This window comes from Gallus gallus, chromosome 2 (genome assembly GCF_016699485.2).
Source record: "Gallus gallus isolate bGalGal1 chromosome 2, bGalGal1.mat.broiler.GRCg7b, whole genome shotgun sequence".
In the NCBI taxonomy this organism is placed as follows: domain Eukaryota; kingdom Metazoa; phylum Chordata; class Aves; order Galliformes; family Phasianidae; genus Gallus; species Gallus gallus.
In genome coordinates this window covers 18,768,826-18,794,633 of record NC_052533.1, presented here as the reverse complement: position 1 = coordinate 18,794,633, position 25,808 = coordinate 18,768,826, and the positions used below count along the sequence as shown (strand labels likewise).

Genomic DNA, 25,808 nt, shown 5'->3' with positions numbered 1-25,808 from the left:
CTGGTAGCAAATGTTTGCTAGCATAGGGCATATTTGGGAAGCATACTTTATATCTCTCTGAGTATTTCTAAGTTTCAGTCATGGAATCCAATCTGAAAGTGCAAAACAATTTTTCAGGAATTCATAATTTCGTTTCAGGACAATTCCTATATCTTGAGGCCACTCCAATAGGGCTGAAAAATCAAAAAGCCCATGTGAGGAGTTCCAGATGGAGAGAGTCAAGCAGGAGTTGTGTGTTGAGCTTCTGGTACTTCAAGTCATCAAAAGCCACAGGATGTATTCAGGTTCTCATTAAGGTAATTAAAAAAATATTTTCTTTTCAATATCTGATGCCTGTTAAAGTGTAAGTTCTTTGGCAGATTAGTTTGGGTCTGTTAGAGCGCTCTGTAGACTGCAAGAGTCCCACTGCTTCTGTTTCCAAGGTTTCTCTTGATCCAGCACTGGTTTTGTTATTCTAGTCTCTTAAAAATATCCTTATTACAATGAGATATTGCCCCCACTTTCATTTTCCCCTAGTATTATTGTCTTAATAAACTTTTCAGACATTGTTTTATTTTATTTAAAATTATCACTGCCTCCAGTAAGCTTAAAGAAAATTTAATGGCAATGTAAGTTGATGGCATCTGAAAAAAGGCTTATTATTCAACTTCGTTTAATGCAGGCAAGAATACTGGAGGAGGATAGAAGGCATTCTTCTCATTAGTAGTGCGTCATAAACAGTTTCACAGATCAGCCTAGTTTACCTATAATGTTGTTTACAGAGATTTGCACATCAAAAATCTAATCAGAGTTTCTATTTAACAGTTTCTATAGAATAAGGTCTAATTAAACACTTTGTAGCCATGAGAAGTAATACTAAAGTGTTACCTTGTGGTTCAATGTTAGTATACCATACTAATATTAGTCCATCCTGTTTGAGTATAAACATGAGGGAAATCAACTTTTTACGCAGGTAGATTGTGATAGGACCAGGGGGAATGGTTGTTTTAAACTAAAGGAAGGGAGATTTTGATTAGATATGGAAAAAGTTTGTTTGTTTGTTTGTTTGTTTTACTGAGAGAGTGGGAGAGTGGTGAGGTGCTGGAACAGGCTTCCCAGAGGGGTTGTGGATACCCTATCCCTGGAGGTGTTTAAGGCCAGGTTGGGTGGTGCCCTGGGCAATCTGATCTAGTACTTATCTAGTGGATAGCAGCCCTGCCTGTGGCAGTGGAGTTGGAACTTCATGATCCTTGAGATCCCTTCCAACCAAAGTCATTCTATGATTCTATGATCTCTTGACTTGAGGTTTAGTTAATGTCAGTGGAAGCAGATTAATGGACTGTAATAGCTGAAAAGGCAACATAGAGGAGATGACCTGGGAAAGAATTTGCTATCTCAAGTTTCACAGATGAGCAAACTATCTCTAGTTAAAGTCTTCACTTCTATTACAATCTGAAAGTGAGAATGAACACCATGTATACCACTGACACAATTATAAACAAAACAATCATATTGAGACAGAATGTGATATATTACAGAGGAAGAAAAATATCAACCAAAGGTTAAAAAGCTTTTTTTTTTAATCTTAGTTCATTATATATGTTAATGGATGACTTCTCTTAATATTAACATGGCTTGTCCACTTTCAAGAAGCTTGAGTATTATCTGTCATACTAAAGTAGCGTCTCAGATTGTGATATAAACAATGAAACTGTCGGATCATAAAGAGGATTTTATGGGCATGTACTTTTCTGTTGAGGCATGCAATGAGAGAAAAAGTCAATTTCCAAGGGAGTTTTTCTGCCATTAATATACTATACCTTCATAATATGAAGGGATATTATACTGTATACTAATACAGACCTCTCTGTACATGGAATAGTCCATTCAAAATGATGGACACTTGAACTGGTTGTAAAATATACAGTATACTTCAAATCAAAACCCTCACCATTTACACAGATGGAAGATGTTGACATAACTATCTATAGAGACAGCAAAATCCAGAGACTGCAATATTCATCTCACCATTGATCTAAATGGAAATTACAAAATGTTTTACAGCTGAGCAAAAGATCAGTAGGCAATCAAAATATTACCAGTACAGATCTGCATATTGCTAGTCAAAACTTTTCTACTGAAAGTAAGATTTTGCATTATTTCTCTGTGACACTTGCAAGAGAATATATGAATACTGTAGGAGATATTTTTAAGCTAAAGTACTGTAGGAAAAAGTTCACATTAATTATGTCTGTTTTAGTGGTAATAGTGAGGTTCCTAATCTTTTACTTTTCCTAATCTTTTTAGTCAGAGAAAACTCTTATTTTGAAATGTGTCTCTAAAGAGTTGAGCAGAAATTATTAGGTATAAGGAAAGACCACACATTTTATTGCTCTGCTGATTTGAAGATATGTTTTCTAATGCTGATTAGGTTGTTTTTGTTAGGAAAAGAAAAGAAAAATAAAGATGATAATTCATCCTCTATATAGACATTATTATTAAAAAAAAAAAAAAACCAACCAAAAAAACAAACAATGCAATTTAGGGTTTAATACAGCTAGAGAAGTTTTAAATATGTTATAGAAAAAGCATCTGAAAAGAAATATGCAGATGTTTAAAGAAGATTAAACTAGCTGTTAGCGACTACCATCACTGAATGTGTTGAGGCCAATGTATATGGGATCTCTTTAGAAAACACCAGCAGACCTCTCTGAGGCATTTGTCATAGTGAATTAATTTCATTCTGTTACAAATGTTCGAAGACATAATAGTATTCAGAACAAAAAGCATTGGCCAGCTCATAGCAAGTGAAGCAGGGCTGCACCAGCACTGCTGAAGTGACAGCCCAACCTGGCTGCTGCACCAGGCAGCTGGAGCCAGCCAGCAGACCATGTCCTCCAGCTGCTTTCAGACTGATAGAGCACAGACCCCATCACCTGTCTGCTGCAGCTACTCAGACAAAGCTGGAAGCTGCCACAGTTGTTCCTTTAGTATTATAATTGTATTTAGTTTGCCTAAGGAGGATAAGAGAGACAGAGAGATGTAGAAATGTGTAGGTAGAAGCTCAGATGCAGGTGATTTGTGGTGGTTTTCGCAATTCCCATTATTTTTAGTGAAGTAACCTACTGTCCTGTGTTTTCAACAGGAGAACCTGAAGTAGAGATGCTGCTGTTGCCCACTGATTTCTTCTGTACATTTGTATTTCTAGGATAGAGTAGTTTAAAATGAATTTTTCACAAATCAATATCATTGACCTTACTTACTTCTTTGGGAAGTCTCTCAAGAATAAAGTCTGAGGAAACAACTTACTCTGTCTCACAGCTCAAAATAGACTGTTTCCACATTGATTCTTCTCACTGGCTGCATGAAAAACAATCAACTCCTCAGATTAATGTAGCAGTTATAGATTTCATTGTGTTAGTGTAGACTTCAAAGCAGATTATCTGACTTCCATGTAGGTAGGGGAAGAAACTTCCCATTTTTGAAGATATGCTTGAAGATTTTACTGAAGGGACTGCTAAAATCCAAAGCATGCTTCAGACAATGTAGAAACTATACAGATTTTTCACTTCCCTCTCTAGACCTAATAGACTTTATAGAGAAGTTCCTATAAACTTATACAAAAATCTGAAGTTTTGGAGTACTTCTTTTTTAGTAGCTTATGTGTATCTTTGTGTTCCTAGTGTTTTGTTTTGTTTTTCAAATTGTTTTCCTTTATTAAATCCAGGAAAAATGATATTCAGAAGAATTTAGCTTGTCATAACATCATGGGGTACTGACCTTTATTTAATGAGTAACTATACAGTTCCCAAAAGGTGCAAAATTTTACATTCTCTACTCCCATTGTTGGCCCGTGAACTGTTATTAAAAGTTTTATATGGGTTGATGAAATCTGTGCTCTGAGGAAGCCCTAATAAGTGGTAATATGGGAGTACTAAATTAGTTTAAGGAACTTCAAAGGAAATCAGTAGAGCTACTGTGAAGCACAGCGTTAGTTGTCAAGAAAGAAAGGAAAATTAATTTTTATGACAGATTCACTTCCAACTGCAAAATAGTTTTACATTACAGAATCTAAGAGCACTTTCCACTTGTTTAGGTTTTGTTTTAAGTAGTTATTATTGGATTGAACTCATGACATAAGCATATATCCAAGTAAATGCAGATTCAAACAGAGATTAAATAGAAATAAATCGATTTTCAAGGAAAGCCTCATTTCTCAAAGAAAACTTTTTAGAATGACCGGCTACTTATGTACAATCGTAGATAGGGCAGACACCATTTAGTGCATTTTATAATGTTAGGTTATTATAAAGTTATTTCAATCTTCTTACCTGTAAATTTTTGGAAGCACATAGTTCACTGTAGTCTTTTACTGCAACCAAATGTAAGCATTCATTCCAAAGAGCCTGATGAACTGAAACAGTACATTTGCACAAGTTTGAACTAGAAAATACCTATAAATTCCATACATACATATAAATAAATACATATTCCAAAGGATCAAAGAACCACTCATTTATTTGGGAATCTCACTTACAAATAGAAAAGGTACATCATAGCATTCGTAATTTAAAATCATTGTGTTTCTAGAAAGACATATACGAGAAATTGTTTGCATGTAATGTGTTAAGTAGGTTTTTTTTTTTAATTATTTCAATTTTCTTTTTAATTCAGGGAAATGTCATATTAGAAAACAACATTATGTCAGATTTAGGCAGCATAATGTAGACAAAATCACTGAAGTGACATATCAATATCCTGTAATATTGCACTTGGAATAAGCCCTGCCTCTCAGGGATAAAAATCACTGTGCAGTTTTCTATTCCAGCTTGGCACAATATGCCAGAGATGAAAAAATGCACTTTCAGTTTCTTCCACACTCCACAGTTCTCCAGCATTGTTTCATTGAACTAATTCCCCAAATTGGAGATCTCTGCCAGTGATTTACTTTATTGATCTGTGGACTTGTAATCTCAAAGAGTGGTGCTGCTTTATTAACATATAAGGTTTTGAAGCATATTGTGGATCTTTGCAAATCAGATTTTTTTCTTTTTATCACTTTCACCTGTGATAGTCGTGATTTAAGTATATCTCAGGTAGAGTCTTTTAAGGATCATAAAGCTGCTGTTGAATGACTCTTACTGAAGAAACAGATAGCAAAATTAACTCTTTTTTTATACAGCATCTGTGAAACCAACACATTTTTATGAAGATAAAGGGACTTCTTCTAAATGATTGAGGTGTAGTTCTGAGATTTCTGTTGTGTTTTTTTTTCATATCTCTTCTAAACAGGTAAATTTACAGATTGAATTAGCATATTTTCTATTAACATGGTGACTGCTGATACCTTTTAGAAAGTGCTTAGCATTGATCAGACCTGAAATCCCAAGACAGTATTTGAATTTTCTGATAAACAGTTGTACATGGAAAACAAAACAAAAGAGTGAGCATTTCCAAGAGTGCCGCTGAACATCAGAAAAGGAGGAAGATCTTATTTTCTTCTTTTTTCCTTTCTCATTTTTATTCATGCCAGAAGACCTATTGGTCTTCCAGCAATGAAAGTATTCCTGCCATCAAACACAGACTGAGTTAACAGTTATTATGTTAGCAAAGCTTCAGCAAGTAGTGACACAGCATTGGAGGTCATTGTAGTACTTTAATTTGTTTTTGGTTTTATCCTCCCTTAATGCAACTTTTATTTTTAATTCAAAGTTTGTTGTTAGTGTCTTGGAGTCGTTCTAGTTTCTGGTAGTCTTTGATCTTTCCAAGGCTTGCAGTATCAAGCTACACTGTGCTTAAAATTACTTTGATGAATCAATAAAGGAAGAGTTTTAGCATGAAAAGTGGAAATTTTATGCTTACAGAAATATTTTCAGTTTCTGGCCTTCAGCTTAAGATTCACAATATTTTCAGGAAAATGAGGAGAGTAGAGGAGAAAAAGCAATTGAGTTTCTGTTTTTGCTGTAATTTATTTCACAAACATAGAGATATCTGATTCCAAAATCTTTCATGCAAGGGTCAGAGTAAACAGTCTTTAGCACCTGCTATGCTGTTAATAACATATACAGGTATTCGTTTATAGGTTGCACTGACATTTTATGATAATGATAGAGATCAGTAATCATTCACAGCAATCAGTGTAACAGGAGCTTAGAGTGCCCATTATCGTCCCACGTTCTTCCAACCATCTTGAAAGCCATGTAGACATACTGTTCTATGGCTTACTACATTTGTATTACCTGTCTATGAGTCACTGCAGCTCACAGACTAATTGTTTGCAGTCTCATGGAAACTCCATAATCTATTCATAGGAGTTGCTTAGACCATCTCATAATGATGGATTCACACTATTCAAAGGATAAGATGCCAAAGTTGAGAGATAAAATTTAAGAATGAAAGAATATATTTAAAACAGAATACACAAAACAGAAAACAAAAGGATATATCATTAAAAATTCACTGTTTATTGAGAATCCTTCTTACGCATTAATTCCTTGGCTAGTAAAATTAGTCTCTACTGCCAAATCTGACATACTGTCCTTTTCTTATTTTCCTAATAGAAATGATCAAACTCATTAAGTACCGAATATTTTGCATGACTTCTCAGTTGAGGTATAAATACTTATTGTTTGCTTTCTTAATTTTTTTTTAAGCTGTGCAATTCAGAATGCTATTCAAGCAAGCTGTATTTTCCTTTTAATCCTGTTTTCTCAATTAATATTCCTATGTTTTATTTTCTTGATTCCATTGCAGTAGCAGTTCTAAAATTTAGTCTGTTTTCTCTTCTTGAGTCAGGAACATAACTTGACAAAACATACGGCATACCGTTGACTGTATAAACTTGTTGGTAAGGCATTATATATGTATATGTATATAATATTATATATATATATAACATATATGCATATAATATAAGAAAATTAAATGTAACAGAAGAATTTAACAATGGAGCTGCAAAAATAGTAGTAAATGTTCTAAATACTAAAAGTTTATTAGATTCAGCCCATAAATCTGTGTTATAATGTGGGGATTGCTCATTGCCCAAACCATGACAAATACAATTGTGATGACTGAAAGATTTGGAATGTGACAGGACCAATGCACCTTTCTTAGAGGATGAAGCCACAGGACATGCACCCTTGTAACAGAAATGCCACAGGTACCATATTCTTGCACCTAAATTTGGACTTAGCCTATGAACCCTTGGCTTAGCTTTTAATAGAACATTTTATAAACACCTTAGCAGACAAAGTATTGATAAAGCAAATTCAGATTTGAGTTGTCCACTAAAGTAAAGACATAACAAAGATACAAAATCTCACTTTAAAAGAGAAAATAACCTTTCAGGTAGAACTTAAGGATGATCTTGTGCTGCCATATACACTAGGAGAACTAAATATCTGGACTAAGATTTTATTTACCAGCTGTGAAATGCAGACATAACGTTAAGATATCTTCTGCAAATAGCAATTTCTTGGTAATTAGAGTGGGTGTGATTTTCATATCTCAGTATGTATAAGCATGGTACGTTTCATTTAGTAGAAGCTATACGCTGATTTAGAATTTAAGGCTTGTAAGCTTTAATCAATCAAAAATTAATGTCACTAAAGTATAACTTTAAAATAACACTCTTCTCTAAAATTACCGGTTAATCAAATTAGAGTTTCCTAAATAATCTGATATAAAAAAACAACTGTCATAAGACATTATGAATATTTTCCACCCTGTACCTCAAGATTTATATTTCACACTGAATATTAAATGTAGTTATGGCAGACTGTAATCTCTAACAATCTGTTTCCTGTAAATTTCTCTCAAATTATTTTAGAAAGAGTAGGTGGCAATGACTATATTTCAGCTTGTCTGATGTATCTAGTGATAAGATCCTTTATTCAGTAGTTTATACTGTCAAACTGTGTTGTAGCTAAATTCTTCCATGCTTGGTAACCTTATAGGATTTCATATTGGAGAAGGTCTAAATCTGAATCGAATCGAATCCAATAAAGAAATAACTGTTAGGAACAGTGTCTGTACAAGGTGCATCCAATGATTTGTAGAATGATCTACATTGAGAAATATGTAGTCTTTAGAGGAAATCAGTCTTTTAACAATATTTTAAACTGATGGGGACAGGACAGAAAAATGAGCAGAAAAGTAAGAAAAAAAACATAAAAATAAAAAAAAATACAGTTATCTTTTTGCTTTGCTGTATAAAGAATGCAACTGTGATCATGGAAATTGGGAATATTCAAATTTGTTACTCTATTTCTATCGATTGTTTAAGGATCAAGTAACAATGCATGTTTTTTGTAAGTGTTTTTTATTTTTTATGACTTTAAAGATTGGTTGTTCCACCCTAGACTGTTATGTGTCCCAATTTGGTGTTTCTTGATACATGAATTCTGATGACATGTAAACAGGAAAACAAATGATGATGAATATGACAGGAGTTGTAAACAGCCTATGTGATAAGAAAGATAATCCTAAATGAGGATCTTGAATTTAAGTTGTGAAAGGATCACATTGTAAGCTCGGTTGCAACTGTGCAATGGCATGTATGGGCAAAAAGGCAAGATATGGCAAAATGCTTTAACTTAACTTGTATAGGATTTGTATTCATAGTTTTAATGACATCAGACAAATTTTGATGTATCAGAATGTAAAAGCCCATTGTAAATTATTATGATCTGCTCATCAGTACCACATTAAAAGATGCTGACTTTTTTCTTCCCACATCAACAGTTCATCATCCAAGATGGTAGTGGCTATCAGAAACTGTTGAGAGATGTAGAAATACAGTGTAAAAAAGAGGAAGGCATAAAATGCAAAAGGGTGAACATAATCAGAATTGTTCCATGTTGCATTTTGTTTTTAATTCCATCGTAACCTCTCTGAGCAGTCAGATTTCTTTTCTAGCTTTTCAGGTTCAAGTTCTTCCTGTAGTTCAGCCACATGCCTCAGGTGGTCCAGCTGCCCTCACTGCTTCCCACTTTTGCCTCATTCTTTTATACCTTTTGGCTATATATTTTAACAGGTTATATGTGCCAAACTAAAAAACTGAGGAGCTCATATAATTTTAGTATTACACCTAAGTCCAAATGCTTTTTAACAGAAGGCAACCATAGTAATGTGATTTTCTGTTTAAGTCAATGAAGTAATGAGAGATGATACTGTAGTACTACTAAAATCATGAATTAAAGACTGTTATGTGGATTTCACCTCAAATGCTCACTGCTGCCTTCCACTAACAGAACCAGTCCGTTTTCTAACTTAATGAGGTTTGATCTGTATGAGAGATAAGATTCTTTGAAGAGGAGTTTTTGATGTGAACCAGAAGAGGTGGTATTTAAATTTTGTTACATGAACCATCTACTTCATTTCATTGATCAGCAAACAGAAGAAGTCTCTTGTTATTTATGACATGGAAATACTCGTTAGATTTGAAGTATTCTGCTGTGCACGACATTACTCTAAGAAGTTTGACAGCATGATTCAGTTTATAATTGTGTTCCTTGGGAGTTCAGAGGGAATATGTTATCAAAAAGTTTATTAGCAGTCACAAAATGATTTAGATGGATTTTCATCTTCTTAACACTATACACCAGATGTGTACTTCAAGTGTTACTAAAAGAATGACGGCCTTCTTCTTCTTTTTTTTTTCAGCCTAGCTGCTTTATGATTACATGAGTTATAGTAAGGAATTAGTAGCTAATAAAAATTCTCACCTGACTCACTAAATGCACTTTTTTTTTGTAGATTTTTTTTTTTTTTACCTTTGACTTTCCCTTTGCCAATAGTGCAGTGTGTTGAAGTCAGTACATCTTGAAGTTAATCTATGTACGGATTTCTGTCTCCTTCTGAGTTGGACCAAGATTTGTTGCACAGAGAAATTAAGTTCAGGTAGGATTTGACATCTCTTGCCAATAGTGATGCAGTCAGACCATTCCAAGAGAGGTCAGCTTTTTTCAAGAGACATAACTCAGAGTCAGTCTCTTCATCCTGAAAAGGAAAAATTTTACTCTTTGTAGCTAATGAACCTGAATGGCCTTACAAATAATATCCAGAGAAGATGTGGTCATATGAGTTAAAAAATGTGCAGGAGACCATGTAGTGAGACAAAGCCACGTATTAAACCATATTTTAAAAAGTTAAAGCTTATCGTCCAGTTTACCTTTTCTAAATATACCAGTTTGAGGATTCATCCAGTATCCCACTGACACAGAAAGTTCTTAATCATTTAATTTTAATATAACCCTTCCCATAAAGGTATGATCAGACAAAAATTTTGTTGTAAGAGCTATGAGAAAGGTGTGTTCTTCCACAAATCCACTGGAGTTATCTCATTTTCAGTTGTTTGGTCCCTCATTGGTTATAATTTTCTTTTGATTTGTATGTTTTTGTGTTGCAGTGTTTCTCTAGTTCACACAAGGAGTTTTATAATCTTTTGATAATTAGTTCTGTGTGTATTTGCTGAAGGGAACAAATGTGCTTAGAAAATGCATACATAGCTTCTGAATTGTCTGCAACATCTAGAGGAATACTGAAAAATTAGAAATGGGGAAAGAGGGTTATCACAGCCACTGAACCTGTAAAACAGAAATGAATAATGGAACAGTTACATGGGAAGAATTATCTGAGGGAACTCAGTATGGTTCATTTGTTTTTTCAGTGAAAGCCAAAACATTAGTGGGAGGAGCTCTAACTTTTTTGATCCTAAAGAGGGAAAAAATGCCACTGTATTTTCTATTTTTTATTTTATTTTATTTTTATTTTATTTTATTTTATTTTATTGTCAGACTGGAAGGTATTATAAATTCTCTTTCATATATTTGAATTCTGGCTGATGCTTGTCTTTGGAACTATCGTCTTGTCTCTGTGTAATGAAACCAATTATTTCTATGTTGCAACAGGAAAGGAATCTAAGAGATTTCTCTGCTTTAGCCAGCAAGTAGATAAATTCTGTAAGAAATGCATTAAGATTGCAAGACCTGCTGTTGGATTCCTGTGCTAAAACTCATAAATGCATACCATACAGCCACTGTGATGGTTGCTGTAGCCTCTCTCTGTTGTTGGAATTTTACTTACTTTGTCTAAGGGAGTCTTGCATATGATTTCTCTCATTCCAAAGTAAGCATCTTCAGGAAGTCTAATGAAAAGTAACTATGGTTTTCCATATAGCTTCCTCTAGACATGTAACTGTATATTTCATACCTTACTAGACAGTAATATATAATTTTCAATAAGCAATACTGGTTACATTCAGGAATCTTATTGGATAAATATATGGATTTTGGATATATCACTAAATATTTGGGATACTTCATAATTATACTGGCAATGTAAACACTCAGAGTTCTCGTGAACTTTTATCTTATACGTCCCTCACATCATATGTATAACATAACTTTTTGTGTTCTCAAACATATAAGGTGGCTGTCACTGGGAGAGAAGCTGGGAAAGAGATGGAATCATGCTTAAGTGCTTCAATATAATTGGAAATGTCAGCTGTGAGAGACTTCAATTTGTAGAGAATAATTTTCATAACTGCAGATTAAAATTTTAAATCAGATCTCTAATTCCTTGATATTTTAAAGAAATAATTATCCATGAGATACTTCAAAGATGGGATATTAGCATTCCTCTTTAAGATGTCTCTTTGCTCAGGATCAGTTCAGTGCAATTTACAGATTTTTAATCTAGCCTCTTCCATATAAAGAGCTGGCTATTTTTCTCAGCCCTTCTGTTTTGATTTCCCTGAGCGTGTCCGGTCAACTAATAATCTAGTAGATCTATTCTGAATTTCTACAATCAAATGGAAAAGAACATTCTAATAGGAACAGGAACATTCTGTAAATGTCATGAAGAAAAATGTACAGTTATATGCCAGTGAACATCCCACTCCATCAAAGTAAGTGTGACATCTGACTGGCAGTAATCATTCTCATGTTTCTGAAAAAGTATACTAAGATCCTTGTTGATGATTAGTAGGGAATATTCATGTCAATCCTTATATCCTTAAGAAATATTTACTAAAATCCTTAATGTTATTATGTAATTGTACAGAAATTCAGAAGACCGTTGCTGGTCTTAAGAATTATTCTCTCTCATCTTATGCTTTTGTTTTACTGCCCCCAAATATTCTTTTTTAATTATTATTTCCTTCCCCCCCCCCCCCCCCCCCCCCCCAAAAAAAAAAGCTTAGTTTTGTTGTTGTTGTTGTGGATTTTTTTCCCCCCAAATCTATAGTCTTCTCAGCAGAATTCCTGTAAAGATTTTTTTTTTCTTAGATTTTTTTTGTATGCAGAATCAAAGTTGTATTTGAAGCAAGTTGCTAAATTGAAATATTGATCAAAAGGAACAGTATCCCTGAAAGCTTTGTTTGGCTGAATTGGCTTTGCATTTGAGACTAGAGGGAATGTCACCAGGGAAGGTTCAGGCTGGACATTAGGAAATACTGCTATTCTGAAAGGGTGGTCAGGCACTGGAATGGGCTGCCCAGAGAGGTGGTGGAGTCAGCAACCCCGGAGGTGTTCAAGGAATGTTTGGATGTTGTGTTGAGGGACATGGTTTAGTGAGAACCATTGGTGATGGGTGAATGGTTGGATTGGATGATCCTGTGGATCTTTTCCAATCTTAGCGATTCTATGATTTTATTCTATGATTTTTCAAGCCAACTGTAATGATAGTACTGAAGGTCTTCATAATTAAATATAATCAAATCATTTCAACAGGAGTAATTGTAAAGATATTATAAAAGTTGCCTAGTCCTTCAAGGGAAAAAATAAGGTTCTTTCAGCACTCATTGTCAAAGACTGAGAGAAAAAAATCAGTCCCATCAGCAGAGCTTCTGCCTGCTCACTGGTAACAAGCAGTAACTTGAGGCTTGTGGTTGACTGTATAGAGGTGCTTCATTTCCAGGCAGATCTTAGCATCACCCCCACCCTGGGCATGCCTACCCAGCTCCACATTAAGGTCAGCAGGCACCTGGTGTGTCACCACTGCTTCCAAAGCTATTGAAGGCATGTATTTGGAAAGCAAATTTGTAGTCTTTCTTTCATTCATTCCAAAACCATAAAAGAGGATATCAATGCATCCTGTTCTGAGAGAAAAAGAGAATCTAAAATATGGTTCTTAAAGGACAACAGCTTCTTTTGAGAGTTTTTGAAACTATTTTGAAGATGCTTACTTTTACATTCAAGATGTGGTGTTGCTAAAAATATATATACATAAAAAAGAAACCACCACCACAACCACTACCACCAACAACAAATATTAATCTGTTATGTAATTTTGACTCTCGTATCTTCAAATATGTTGAGCATATGTTCTTTAGGAGGAAAAATATGACAGATTTGAGGTTATCTCACTTTGGATTTTTTTTTTTTTTTATGATTTTAATTCATATATATCTTACTGTGTATATTCTGGATTTTAGATATTTGCCTTAAGTACAGGTCCCAGGCCTGCACTGTGTTTATCATCTTTACACTGGCACTATAGTTTGTTGTAACTGTTGCCCAAAGTGATTCTGGAGTTTCTTTAATGTTATCTTCCATGTGAACTTTGTTCCCATCTTAGCATCGAGGCAGCTTTGATTTTCTGGAAATACAAAGTCAGAAAACCTTGATTAAAACAAAGGGGTGGTAAGGTTTGTGACAAAACAAAAATAAGTTGCTCAAAATGCTGATGGTCTTATAAAAGGGCTTTAATGCATATTTTTACTCAGTCTTTGCAGAATAAGACTGGGGTAAAAAAATAAAAACCAAGCATATCCTTTAAATTACCTAAAAAAAGAAAATCTCACAAAGTTAGATTAAGAGAGGGAATAAAGAAGATTTTGCATGTGAAGATAAAGGAGGACTGGGATAAGAAAGGAGGAGCTTTTTTATTACTCTAAAATGATAAGGTATCACACAAAATGAAGATGTATTTTAACAGCCCAAGCACACAAATATATTTGATGACAACTCTATGAGGGGCATTTAGAGAGATGCAAACAAATAGCAACAACTAAAACACAGAAAAAAATGGTTGGCTATAAATGGAAGTTTACTATAATAAAACCTAGCTGATTTAATAGTTGTGACAGAATGAATCAAACTATATAAAGATGATACCGATGGAAAATTTCTAAGACAATCAATACGTTATTCTTGCATTCCCTTAGAATTCTAAAATATAAGGTTTATAGCTATATCTTCATCTTTGCTAATGAGCAACTTGTTACTCCTTTTAAGGCTTACTTACTTGAAACAAAATTCTATCTTCAGATGAATTAGCAGTCACTTTCTATAATCGTTTTTGAAACTCGCTTTTCTATACTAAGCACGTAGCAATTAAGTATCAAGAATCTTGCCACTTACCTCCTGGAAATACTATGAGTTTGAACACTCACAACAGGAGGAGCTGATAATGCTTTCTGATACTCCAAAGAAATTCACTATGAGATTCCTGAATTCTTACAATGGTGCATTAAAGATAAATAAACTTCATCATTGGTATATGTTCTATCAAAATTGTTCATTAGAATGCACGTTCACTTATTATATAACATTAATTTTGGAAATGAAAATTGTGGAGAAGATATTTGAGACAGTGAAAATTATCTTAATGTCTTGCACAATGGAGAAAATGAAAGGGATGGATGGAAAGACTTTGCCATTAACTCTTATTATGGAAACCTGCTCAGATTAATACATGCAGACCGTCTAATAAAAGGCTTGAAGGCTGAAATATCAATGTTTCATCTTACTGTTTTCTTCCTTTCTACAATACACTGTGAAAATGCAATTATATGATTTTGTAAGTTGTCCATAAAAGTGAAGCCAATTTTTCATGCACAGTAATGTATTAATGCAGTATAAATTTTTCCTGGATCAAATAATGTCTTAAAGACACTATTTGGTCAGTTTGATATTTCTTTTTCAACAGTTTTTACAGAATGCAGAGACATACTAGTTTTGTCACAACATAGCTCTGAAAAAATTGGAGAAAAACTTGTTCTAATGAGTTCTTTTCAGTGCTAAGAATTCTAAATTTCCATTGCAGTTACTGGGACTTGAGTAATCTTGTCACTTTCAGCTGCACATTCCTAGAGTAAAACTTACTCTGTCTCATTATTTCAATTTTCCTATTTTTGAGGCATCAACTTGTAAATGGTTAAGTTCTGTTATCTATTGGTGTGCTGTTTTTTGTAGTTTTTTATATAAATTTTTGTGAGCTACCTCTGTTGGCTGAAATCTTAACCTAAGTCTCTGCATGTTTATTTAATGAGAGAGACAAACTTTCAAAGCAGTAGGTAAAGAAAGAATATTACACGTAACCATTTTTTTTTTACATGATTAACAACATGTACAGATGTTTTACTTGCTTTGTTTCCACACACAAAAATGTAGTTTGATAGACCTGAGATGACACTGTATCTAGTGGTGCTGTGAAGCGCCACTGAACTGTTTGTACTGAGTTGTTATCAGCGCAGTGATGGACAGTGTGCTGGACGACGTGTGCTCATTCATAATGCATCTGCATGGCCTTGTTTTCTGCTCTCAGCTTTCTTCATGTCAACAGCTTCTTGAAAATCTTTTTATTTCCCTATCTTGATCAGTTTTCTACACAAAACTATTTTTTTTTTTTTCAAATTGGGTTTCTTAGGCTTTTCATATAATGTAAGAAACCAGCAGGAAGCTCCCCCAGGCCATCTGATCATGACCCCAGCAGGAGTGTTCTGAATACATAGTATTTTCTTTTGAGTCATTCTCAGGCTTCGTCCATCATTTCCAGCACTGAAATGTCCAGATATAAGATAGTTCAGTCAGGCTTCTACTGCTACTGAATCAGGCAGGAAACAGAATTTCTTTTCAAGATATGTAGGAGGTATTTGCTACCCAGATCTACTAGGAAGAAGCTCAAAACCTTCTCAATGTAGGCCTCACTCTTGAGCTATTAAAGCTAAATAAGTAGATGTTTATAAAAACATCAGCAAATATATTCATTGTTCTGTGATTTAGAGAGCTACAACTTCATAGAAAAGACCTTTAAAATATGAACAGATGAGAAAAAGTTGTGATTTTTCTTGTTTCTATCTCATGCTCATTGATGCTTGTTGCATTAAAGGAGGAAGGAGAGGAACGGCATATCTTATTGTGGGACACTCCACCTCTAAACCACTTGTTCAGCCATTGAAATGATTTAATGATGATATTACACATAGAAAATAAAACTACATTAACAGTGTGCTTATTAGTTAACTTTATTTGCACATCATGAAAAGAGAGTGAATTCTGAACTAACAAGACATAGTCTGGAAAATAACTTCCCCTTCTGAACTACCATTGTGAAACAGAGGTATTAACATGCACATAACAGCTGATGAATGAACAGTGGCTGTAAAATTTATATCATTGTTTCTGTAATATGTTTTATTGCTTTTTATAACATGTATTCTGTTTAAGAAAAAAAATCTGGATGGTAACAGTTAGTCAGGAAGATGCTATTTCCAAAGGGATAGGAAAGAAGAGAAGAGCTTTCTCCTAAATGTTTAAAATAATTTTAAAAGAGTCTTGATAGTCTAAATGGTGCTGCAGAAAGATATCACAAAGCCTTTTGATACCATCAATCTTGAATTTATTTATATGCTATTAATAGTAATACAGTTGATGTTTTTTATGAATCATTTGAAAATATTCTCTCTCTGATTAAAAAGCCCTCAAGTATATTTGGTCTGAGGAGTCCAGAAATATTTAGCAAATGTTTTTATTGCCTCCATCCATTTGGTAAGCTTGGATTCATTTCCTGTGGCTCTGTTGAAATACATATCAGATGCAAATGAGACAGGGAAAGATTTTGAACTCCTCTCCGCTCATAACATGAATAGGAGAGGTGCAGCTCAGGATCAAAACCTATTTTTTGTTGTTATTTCACTGCAAAAGTAACTGACAGAACCTTGGTATTCATGCTGGAATTCTTATTGTATTCCTCTGATGGAGAGTTTGTTCATAAGAGCTTTCTCTGCTATATCTTGTAAGGGAGAATTACATGCTTCTATTGCAGACTCTCAATTCAGTTTCTAATATTGTTCTGACTGCATTAGAAATGAAGCCATAAAAATAATTATGGTCTCTGATGCATAAGGAAAATGTAAAAGCCAGACACAAAATAACAGGATTTCTAAGACAGAAAGAAATCCTTCCCTCTCCTTCAGTCTTAGTATCCCCAGGTGAGTTCAGAAGGATATTGAGCCCAGTAAGATACTCTCCCCTTGAAGCACTCAGAAGAGAGGTTATAAGCACTTAGACTGTTCTTCAGATGAAGGCAAGTATGGAGAAAACTGATTTCAAAGGTAATGAAATTGTAAAGAAACAATTCCTCTCAGACAATCAGAAGGTGAGTAAAAAATCTTATGCATGCGAATAGGAATTAGCCAATATGGCAAGGCATGAAATTGCACAGATCCAAGCAGTTTATTATCATCTTAGACCATAATTCTCCCACTCTCTGAGAGCTTTTTGTCATTCAGTATGACTGGTCAGTGGAAGACACAGACTCACTGCTGCAAGTCAATAGAAAAAGGTCCTGTAAATGTTATGTTTTCACAAAGGGTGACTTATCTACTCAGCTTGACCTTACACTGTGTTTGACCCATAGAGGGCAGCGACATGCAATTAATAACAGCTTTTCAGAGAGTGAAACCAGGACATCCCCTTCACGTATAGTTCTAGTAGTCTCAATGTGAGTTTTGGGGAAGAAAAATATCAAAGAAGCAGTTTACTATGATCAGGAAAAAAATCTAGTTGTTGTTATGTGTTAGTGGTGACATGATATTGTTAGGGTTTTGCTGTCAATTGAGATATCTTGCTAAAAAGTGGACTTTGCACAAATTTTTAGAGAAAATATATTTTACTTGTGCATTCTATGTTAGTGAGCTCTGAAAACCTCTGTTTTCTTCCTTGGAATAGTTTCAAATATGTAATAGTCAAACTTATAATTTGGTCTCATGGTTCAGAATTCAATTTAGCTTTCAGTTTGAGAAGACAGGAATTCTTCCTTTTATATATACTAGCTTCTGGATGTGGTTTTTTATATTTCTTTGAAACACTTTTTTTAGCTGAAAATGGTAGGATGGTCATTATGCAAGAATCTCTTTACCATGCTTAAGTGAAGTGAAAAAGCCGACAAGAGTATGCAGATGGGAAAGTAGATGTTGACTCAGTTTTAGAAATGAAAGGGAGAAGTTAAGTTAGAGTGAAGTTAGAGTCTGAAGTGAACAAAATGAACTGGAAGGGAGTCCAAGGAAAATGTCATGTGGTACTGTGAGGAGCGGGTAATGTGATGCCTAGGATATGATGCTTACATAACTAAAACCAGAGATGCGAATGGGTAGCAGGAAGAGATCATAGTATTTGGGTTTTATGGTTTCTGCTAATTTGCTTGCTTGTTTGTTTAGGACCATGTGCAATTAGACTCCTCTAGGGTAAATAGGAAAATACAATTTTTACCCTGACAAATAGCCAACATGATCAACCCCCACACGTGTGGTCTGACCCCAAAATTTTAATTGTCTTTTATCAATTTAGTGGAGCACAGAGTTAAACAGGGCCAACAACCCTGGTAGGAAAGCTATCTAGGTACACAATAAGCATATGAGTCAGTAGAACAGCCTCATCAAAACACAAGGAAAGGTGACTCTGTGACCTTCAATCTCCTCTTCTGAGACACGTTTCTTCTTATTGTCATATATCTCTTTCATATGAATACATGTATATTGGAATGAGAAAAGGTCACAGGTTTTCTGGATGCAATGGGAAGGTCAAAGCGCAGTCATTTCCCCCCACCTCCAGGCCATGTAAGTGTTTTTGAAGCAAACGCATTCCAAAGATATGAAAGAAATGCCTAAGCATCAGACAGATTAAATGAATGCAGGAAAAAAAAAAAAAAAAAACAAAAACAATAATTCATGAAGTGGAATCTGCAAAGCTTATAAGCTATGATCCTCTCATGCCAAGCATATAACCAGAAAAGCATACAGCTCACATCCCTTAGCCAAACCAGTTCCACTGTCTGGGCCTGGGGAGGGGGAAGCCAAGTTTCCTGCCTGTCTCCCTTTCATACCTCTTCTTGGCTTTTTCATGTAGACAACGTACTTGTACTATTGAAAGAGACCTTTTTTTTTTTTTTTTTTTTTCTTTTAATTGTTTGGAAACAGAAATGGTGAGGTACTAACAGGCTGACTCCTGTTCTTACCCCACCATCCAAACGTTTCCAAAGTATGTTTCTCAGTAAGAAAATACGTGTTTAAATATACAAAGATAAGTATGTATATAATACAAATGTAATCTGCAGAGTCCAGATTTGAGCAGCCTTCATGCAATTATACAGGTGATAAGGTTTCTTTTCATTTTGCTATGTAGAGCTGTAACTGAACAAATGAAAATCACCCTATATTGCTTTCTGAAATGCTTCTGTTGTATAGGGACTGTTTCTGATGAAACCAGTCAGAAAAAGAAATAGCTATCTCTTCTATACCTTTTTATTGTTCCTATATTCAAGACTTTGTGAGATGCAAGGACATGATCACTTTTTTTTTTTTGTTTTTAATTAAATTTAAATTCCTTTCTGGAAAATAATTTTCTACATATCTCAGTGTCTCCTGGGTGTGGGATTGGGAAGAAGTAAAGCCCTCATTCTTGTAACTGCAGAAAGACTTGATAATTCATGGTTATGACATCAGTGCTAACAATACAACTGTGGAGCAGAATACACTTAACTGTGCTACCTTTAACATTTTCAGATTTTATACATACATTTACTTTTGTACACTGTAAGAGGTTCCACTGATTTCCATATAACTGAAATGAACTGCAGTTTTTTTATACATTTGGATATTATTGTTGTGATATTTGCAAGTTTTGAATGCTTCCAGCTTATTTAAATACATAAATTGAAAGGAATTCCGTTATTAAGTCTCCTAAGTTCACTACTAATAAACAGTACTGGGCTACTTTTGTAAAATTAATGAGTTATGTCCTATAGATAATATCTGGGAATGTTTTCCATTCAAAAAAAAATTCTCTAGGGCAGACAGAAGAGGTTCCAGAAACAACAAATTAATTTAATGCTAAAAAGTGCTTCTCTTTTAAGTTTTGCGTTACACTCCATGTCGGAGACCTTAAAGCCAAATGTATCTCATCATAACTATGCACTTTATTCATGTCATGAGTAGACAGAAGATGTTTCCAGACTATCCAAATTATCCTAAGAAAACGTAGCACTCCTATGGAGATCATTTAAAAAGATTGTAAACCAGGAAACAGATATTTAGGAGTTAGTAAAATAATTAAATTATTAACGCAGATTTGATGAAGAAGAATAGTAAAAGCAGTTAATTCTGAAAAAAAAGTTTTTCCACTGCTAAAATCATCTTCAATTACAGTATTTACTCTTTTTGAGCTCTGTGTTATTATAGATTCCTCTGCAGTCTGCTCTAAACTTGAAATTAAAGTGTATTATTTAGAAAGGTTTTTTTATTCATTCTGGTCTGAGCTCCCCTAAGTTGTACTGATTATTGGCCTGAAAGGGAGCTGGCATTCTCTATTGAATAAATGGATCTCAGATGTTATAGCACAGGAAATTCAGGAGTTTCACTGTGAGAAATATGCTGTGAAAATCACAATCAATTGTCATCAACCATCTGTGGAATAAGTGGCACAAAGCACCTATTATGTTATTTTCTTTTTATTTGAATGTGTCACTGACTTTAAACCAATGAGACATCACTGAAGGAGCAATACCTAAAATTGCCTCCTTGCTTGCTTGTGCAAATTCTCCTCATAAGTTCCAAAGAGATACTATTGCTACTAGTACAATACCATTAGGTGAACACCAGTGGATCTGCTCAACTGAATATCTGTGGACTTCACACAGATCTTCTCTCACTTCACACACTTCACAGATCTTCACACACTCCTTCTCCAGAAGGAGACTCCTTCTTATGTTTTTTAGTTAGATATATAATGAACGATAAAAATATATTTTTATTAAATAATTTGACACATTTATTAATGAAGATTTTCCAAAACACCATTGTTAAGCCACACCTCTGTAACTGTTTCATGGTAGATCTGAAGACTTCAAAAAATATCAACAATTATGTGAATTCTCTGATTCAGAAGCAGCTACTATAAGATTTTTGTGCATATGTGGCTGCACTTTCTTATTCAGCATGCAATAACAGAAAAAAACAACTTCATTTTCTCATTGTAAATATGTATAAGACAAACTTATTAACATAAATTTGATCAAACGATTTCACTATGCATAAATAAATTTAAGGTTTTACTTCTCTGGCCATTCCAGATTTTTTAACTATTTTCTTTAGATGTTGCTTATTCATGTACTGCTTTCATAGTTTTCATTAGCATGTTGTTTGCTGCTGACTCGCCAGTTAGGTAGTATGATTGAATATTTAAGGAAAAGCTCTTAAATATATTAACATATTTGAAAGTCAAAATGAAAGTCAAAATATTAAACTTCAGATAAACTATACTAAACATGAATATTTTATATGTTTCCTCCCTTGAACAAACATTATCTCAATCATTGAACTGTTCTTATCTGATACTCTAATAAAATAAATTAAAAAACATAACCTTACATCCAGTAATGTATTCTAAACACAAAGAATTTCTCTAAATGCTAGCATGCCAAAAATGAACTGTTTTGGAATTCAATCATGCACATAGTGATTTCTGTACTGAGACTTGATCTCTTATTGATGTTTATCTGATTTTTTGCAGTAATCATCTGATTTTGTTTATTTTCTTCCTACTATTCCAGCAAAGTACGCTTACCATTTCTTGGCAAAAATGAAAAGGCATGTTCCAGTCTTTTCTCTATTTTTGTACAAAAAACTGGTATTTGATAATCCATACTTATCTTTCTGTTTATACTTTATTCAAACTTCAGACTGACGATGGAATTGTCAAAATATGGAGTGATTCAGGAAGTGTTAGTGATGAATGGAGAAAAGTCGAGTTACGCTTGGGGAAGCTGAGAAATTTTGAAGTTATCTTTGAAGGTATTCGTACCAGAGACCTAGGAGGAGGAGCAGCACTAGATGACATAGAGTTCAACAACTGTTCTACAGGTAAGTTGAAGATGGAAATTTCTGAGGGGATGCTAAAAGGATGTGTAAGATGTTTTTTCTTGTTTTTTAATATCTAATGATTTTACTTATTTTCTTGTAGTGCCTCTATCAAAAAAAAAAAAAAAAATCAGTCAGGAATACATTGTTTTCACTTATATAACTTTAATAGTATTCTATTCATATAGAAAGTCTTGCATTAGTACGAAATTCTCACACTAAATTATTGCAGATAAATCCAATAAATGTCTGAATCTATGTTTCCTTATTTGGTTTTAAGTACTTTTGTTCAATTTGATTGCTAAGATGTACAAAAACAGAGACTCAACATAATAGTGTCATAGAAACAATGTCAAATTATTGACATTGAGACTTGTGGTCTCCATATTTTATTGCAAAATTTCTTTGCTTAAAAATAAGTTGAAATTAAAAATAAACCACTGTCAGTATTCCTTTTCTTACTGCAGTTCTAATGTTCGGACCAGCAAAATAAACAAAAGCTGTGACTCACAAGGTATTCATCCTAGTTAATTCATCTCCTTGTGGATGTAGTCTAAAGTAGAGACACAGTGTGCCCTTAGCGTGTTAATAAATAAATAAATAAATAAGGAATAGAAAAAAAAAAAAAAGCTGTTTGGATCATGGCTTCCATTAGGGAAGAATGTGGTCTCTATCCCTAGCAGAAAAAAAGTGTGACAATAAAAGTGGATTGGTTGAGTAAGAAAATAATTGCTAAGACCACATATCAATATTGTATGCATTTGGGGGATATTATTTAGGCTAACTGAATCTTCTGCCATGGTCTGGATGATAATGCTTTGGTTGAAGAATAGAAGTACAGTTCTATAGACCATATTTCTATCTAATTTCATCTGGAAAAAATATGCAGTTTATCCATTTGGAAACTGCTGTGTGCTGTAAACCAAAACATGGAAACTGGAAACGACTTTGGTCCTGCTACAAAAGTGAACTGAAAATTCTAAGACTAATTTATCCTTAAAAGCACATTTTTGCCTATGAATGTTGTGATTCTGTTGTGCTTTTTCAAAATGTCGCGTTGCCTCCCCTGCTGGGCATATAGTTGTTCTCCAAAGGACATAAGGACATGGCTAAGGCTGCCCTAGTAGAAGATGGGAGATCAGCATTTGTCTGTAATTCATGGATGATGAGATGTTGATCTCTCTTGAAGTTTGTTGACAAATTACGCTCAGACATATTATTTCATAAGGTGGGATCTAGTGAAACTCCATTCCAGGGATTCTATCCCACTTAGGGGCTATAACGACTTACACATTTCAAAGTCATTTTCATGAATATATTCAACAAATAAACATAGCGGGATTTATTTTTTAAGGAAGAAGTATACTCCCCATTAGATTCATAAATTAAGTCCCCATTAAAGTTCATATTCTTTTGTAAATTGTAAAAATACTTCATCTTAATTACATATATTTTGTGATAATCTGAAAATAGTTGTTACATGAGCATTACTGGAAATATTCCACAGAGTTGTCATTGAGCTGAAGAAAATTGTTTGAACAAGGAGTTGGAAAGGTGTCATACGACGGATCTTAAAGCTCTCAAACAGTTAAGATTGCTGAAATTTACACTGGCTTTAATCTGTGACACTATAAGCCTGAATATCAATCGTTTACTATAACCAGTGCTGCATTAATATACCCCGACAAAGAAGCAGTTGAAAAAGTAACTTCAGTTTGTTACAGTATGTATGTAATGGTTTGTGTTATAGCATTGCTTCAGTAAGAAGCTGTTAAAAAAGCAGTTGCACTTTGTGCTATGATGATTTTTACATACTTATAGCTTTTGGTTAGTAATAATACCATGTATTTTGCAGAAAATAAACGTTTATGAAGGTGGATGATTCAGAAGAAGCCTTTCTCATATGAGTTTAAAATGCACAGTTGGAATTCAAATTGCAATACAAAAACATTTTTCTAAACATTGGTTTAGTAAAGTCAGAATCCAAGGACAATAATCCTTCATAGATAGATTTGCCACTTGCATGGTGTCTGTTTTTATATTGCAATAAAACACAGTCTTTATATGATAAGGAAATGCTCACTTAACTTCAGTAGCATATGCCATGTACTGTATGGTTTTCATTAAAATTTAGGTGCATTCCTATTGGAATGTTTTTTATGCTTATGTTTTTGCTCTTCAGCAGAATCAGAACTCTGTCAGATATTTGCTTTTTAACTGCATGTTCTTGCATGTGTGCATGTGTCTGAAAACAAAACAAAACAAGCAAGCAAAGAAGAAAACCACTCCCTACAAATTTCCATTCTCTACAGTGTCTGCAGTGTAATTAAGGTTCAAATCAAAGTCAAGAGGGAATCATTGCATTGTTTTTAGTGCCTTTCACATCAGCTCATGTAGGATTTTTTTTTTTTTTTTTTTTTTTTTTTTTTTTGCCTTTTACTCCACAAGGTGAGATCCTTTTCTTTAATTTTCTCAAGACTTTTGGCATACTGACTTTCCTCTTGGCATGATCACATGAAGGAGCCTGATCCTAACTTTTCCATTCTTGTTACTGATTCTTTACGTCTGTAGAACAAACTATGTATATTTTGCCATTTTCTTGAAAATTTCCTGTCTGACCCAAGCCTGGGTGTGCAGGATGGAGAGAATGTTGTGTCTAAATTGTTGGGGTTCTTTGCAATACAGAGTTCACTTTTTTATGGCAGTGGTTTTAACAAAGCTAAAAGATAGCAAGCACAACCTTACTATGGCCAAACCCTAGGAGAGAATAGTAACATACAGAACAGAAAGGGTCGGGGGCTTATTCTCAACAAAAGGACTTGATTTGCAGTCCTTGTTCATGTACCGTGTTTGTAGCTGCAGCATTTCTGACCCAGCAGTGGGCAGGGCCACATTTGTATTTTCCACTGAGACTTTTTAGGTCAAGCAAATGTCTCTTACATTGTTACAGATACCCTAGCCACACACAAACAGAGGAGTAGATCATGCAGAGAAGAAAAAATATATAATTAAAAAAAAAAAAAAGCATGGATCACAGATTTGGAAAAAAAAAAATAGCAAGAAATGGAAATGAGAAAGCCTGAAGTGCACAGGAAAAGAAAGATGAATGTTTAGTTGCTTCCCAGCATGCAGCTTGTAGTGGTGGGGAAGACTTTCAGAGCAGTTCTGGAGCTCTGAGATATTTGGAGATAGTGTTTTACTTCTTGCAGGCTGCCAAAGAGTATTTCTGGTTTGCATTTTATAGTCAACACAAAAAAATAACTACCTCCTTGCAGAAATAAAATACCTTAGTGGAACAGGCTGCGTGAATACAAGACCTGCTTTACGGAGTATGGTAACACTTTATTATAGTTTTAACAGTGTTTAATAAATCCAAAGACTCAATTTGCTGTGCATGTTTGCCTTCAGCTTGCTTTCATACTGTGTGTTATAGAAAGCTGTACATCTCATAAAGGAATCTGCAAGGAGGTGGGTTAGCTCTGCAGACTTCTTTGCATTTTACTTACATAAGTGTATGGTATGGTATATGACTCATGATACATGAGCATTTTCAACTGACAAAGGAGAAATTTTTCATTTTATTTCCCTTTAAAAGTTAATTAGTTAAAAGCTTCTTTACTAGTAGAATAATACAGATTACTTTCTTATGATCTGAGCTGCATGGCCCTATCCTGCAAGGTGTATTTCTCTC

At 34.2% G+C, this 25,808-nt stretch overlaps 1 protein-coding gene across 3 annotated transcripts in view; it reads left to right on the top strand.

The window, feature by feature from the left end:
* The window catches only part of MALRD1 (MAM and LDL receptor class A domain containing 1), a 230,461-nt gene that overhangs the window by 118,470 nt on the left and 86,183 nt on the right, over window positions 1-25,808 (top strand). For all 3 annotated transcript variants that reach the window (XM_046921944.1, NM_001318981.2, XM_040680811.1), the window contains 2 exons: window positions 139-296; window positions 21,940-22,120. In XM_046921944.1, coding sequence (XP_046777900.1) covers window positions 139-296; window positions 21,940-22,120 — 339 coding nt within the window. The remainder of the gene's footprint in view (window positions 1-138; window positions 297-21,939; window positions 22,121-25,808) is intronic.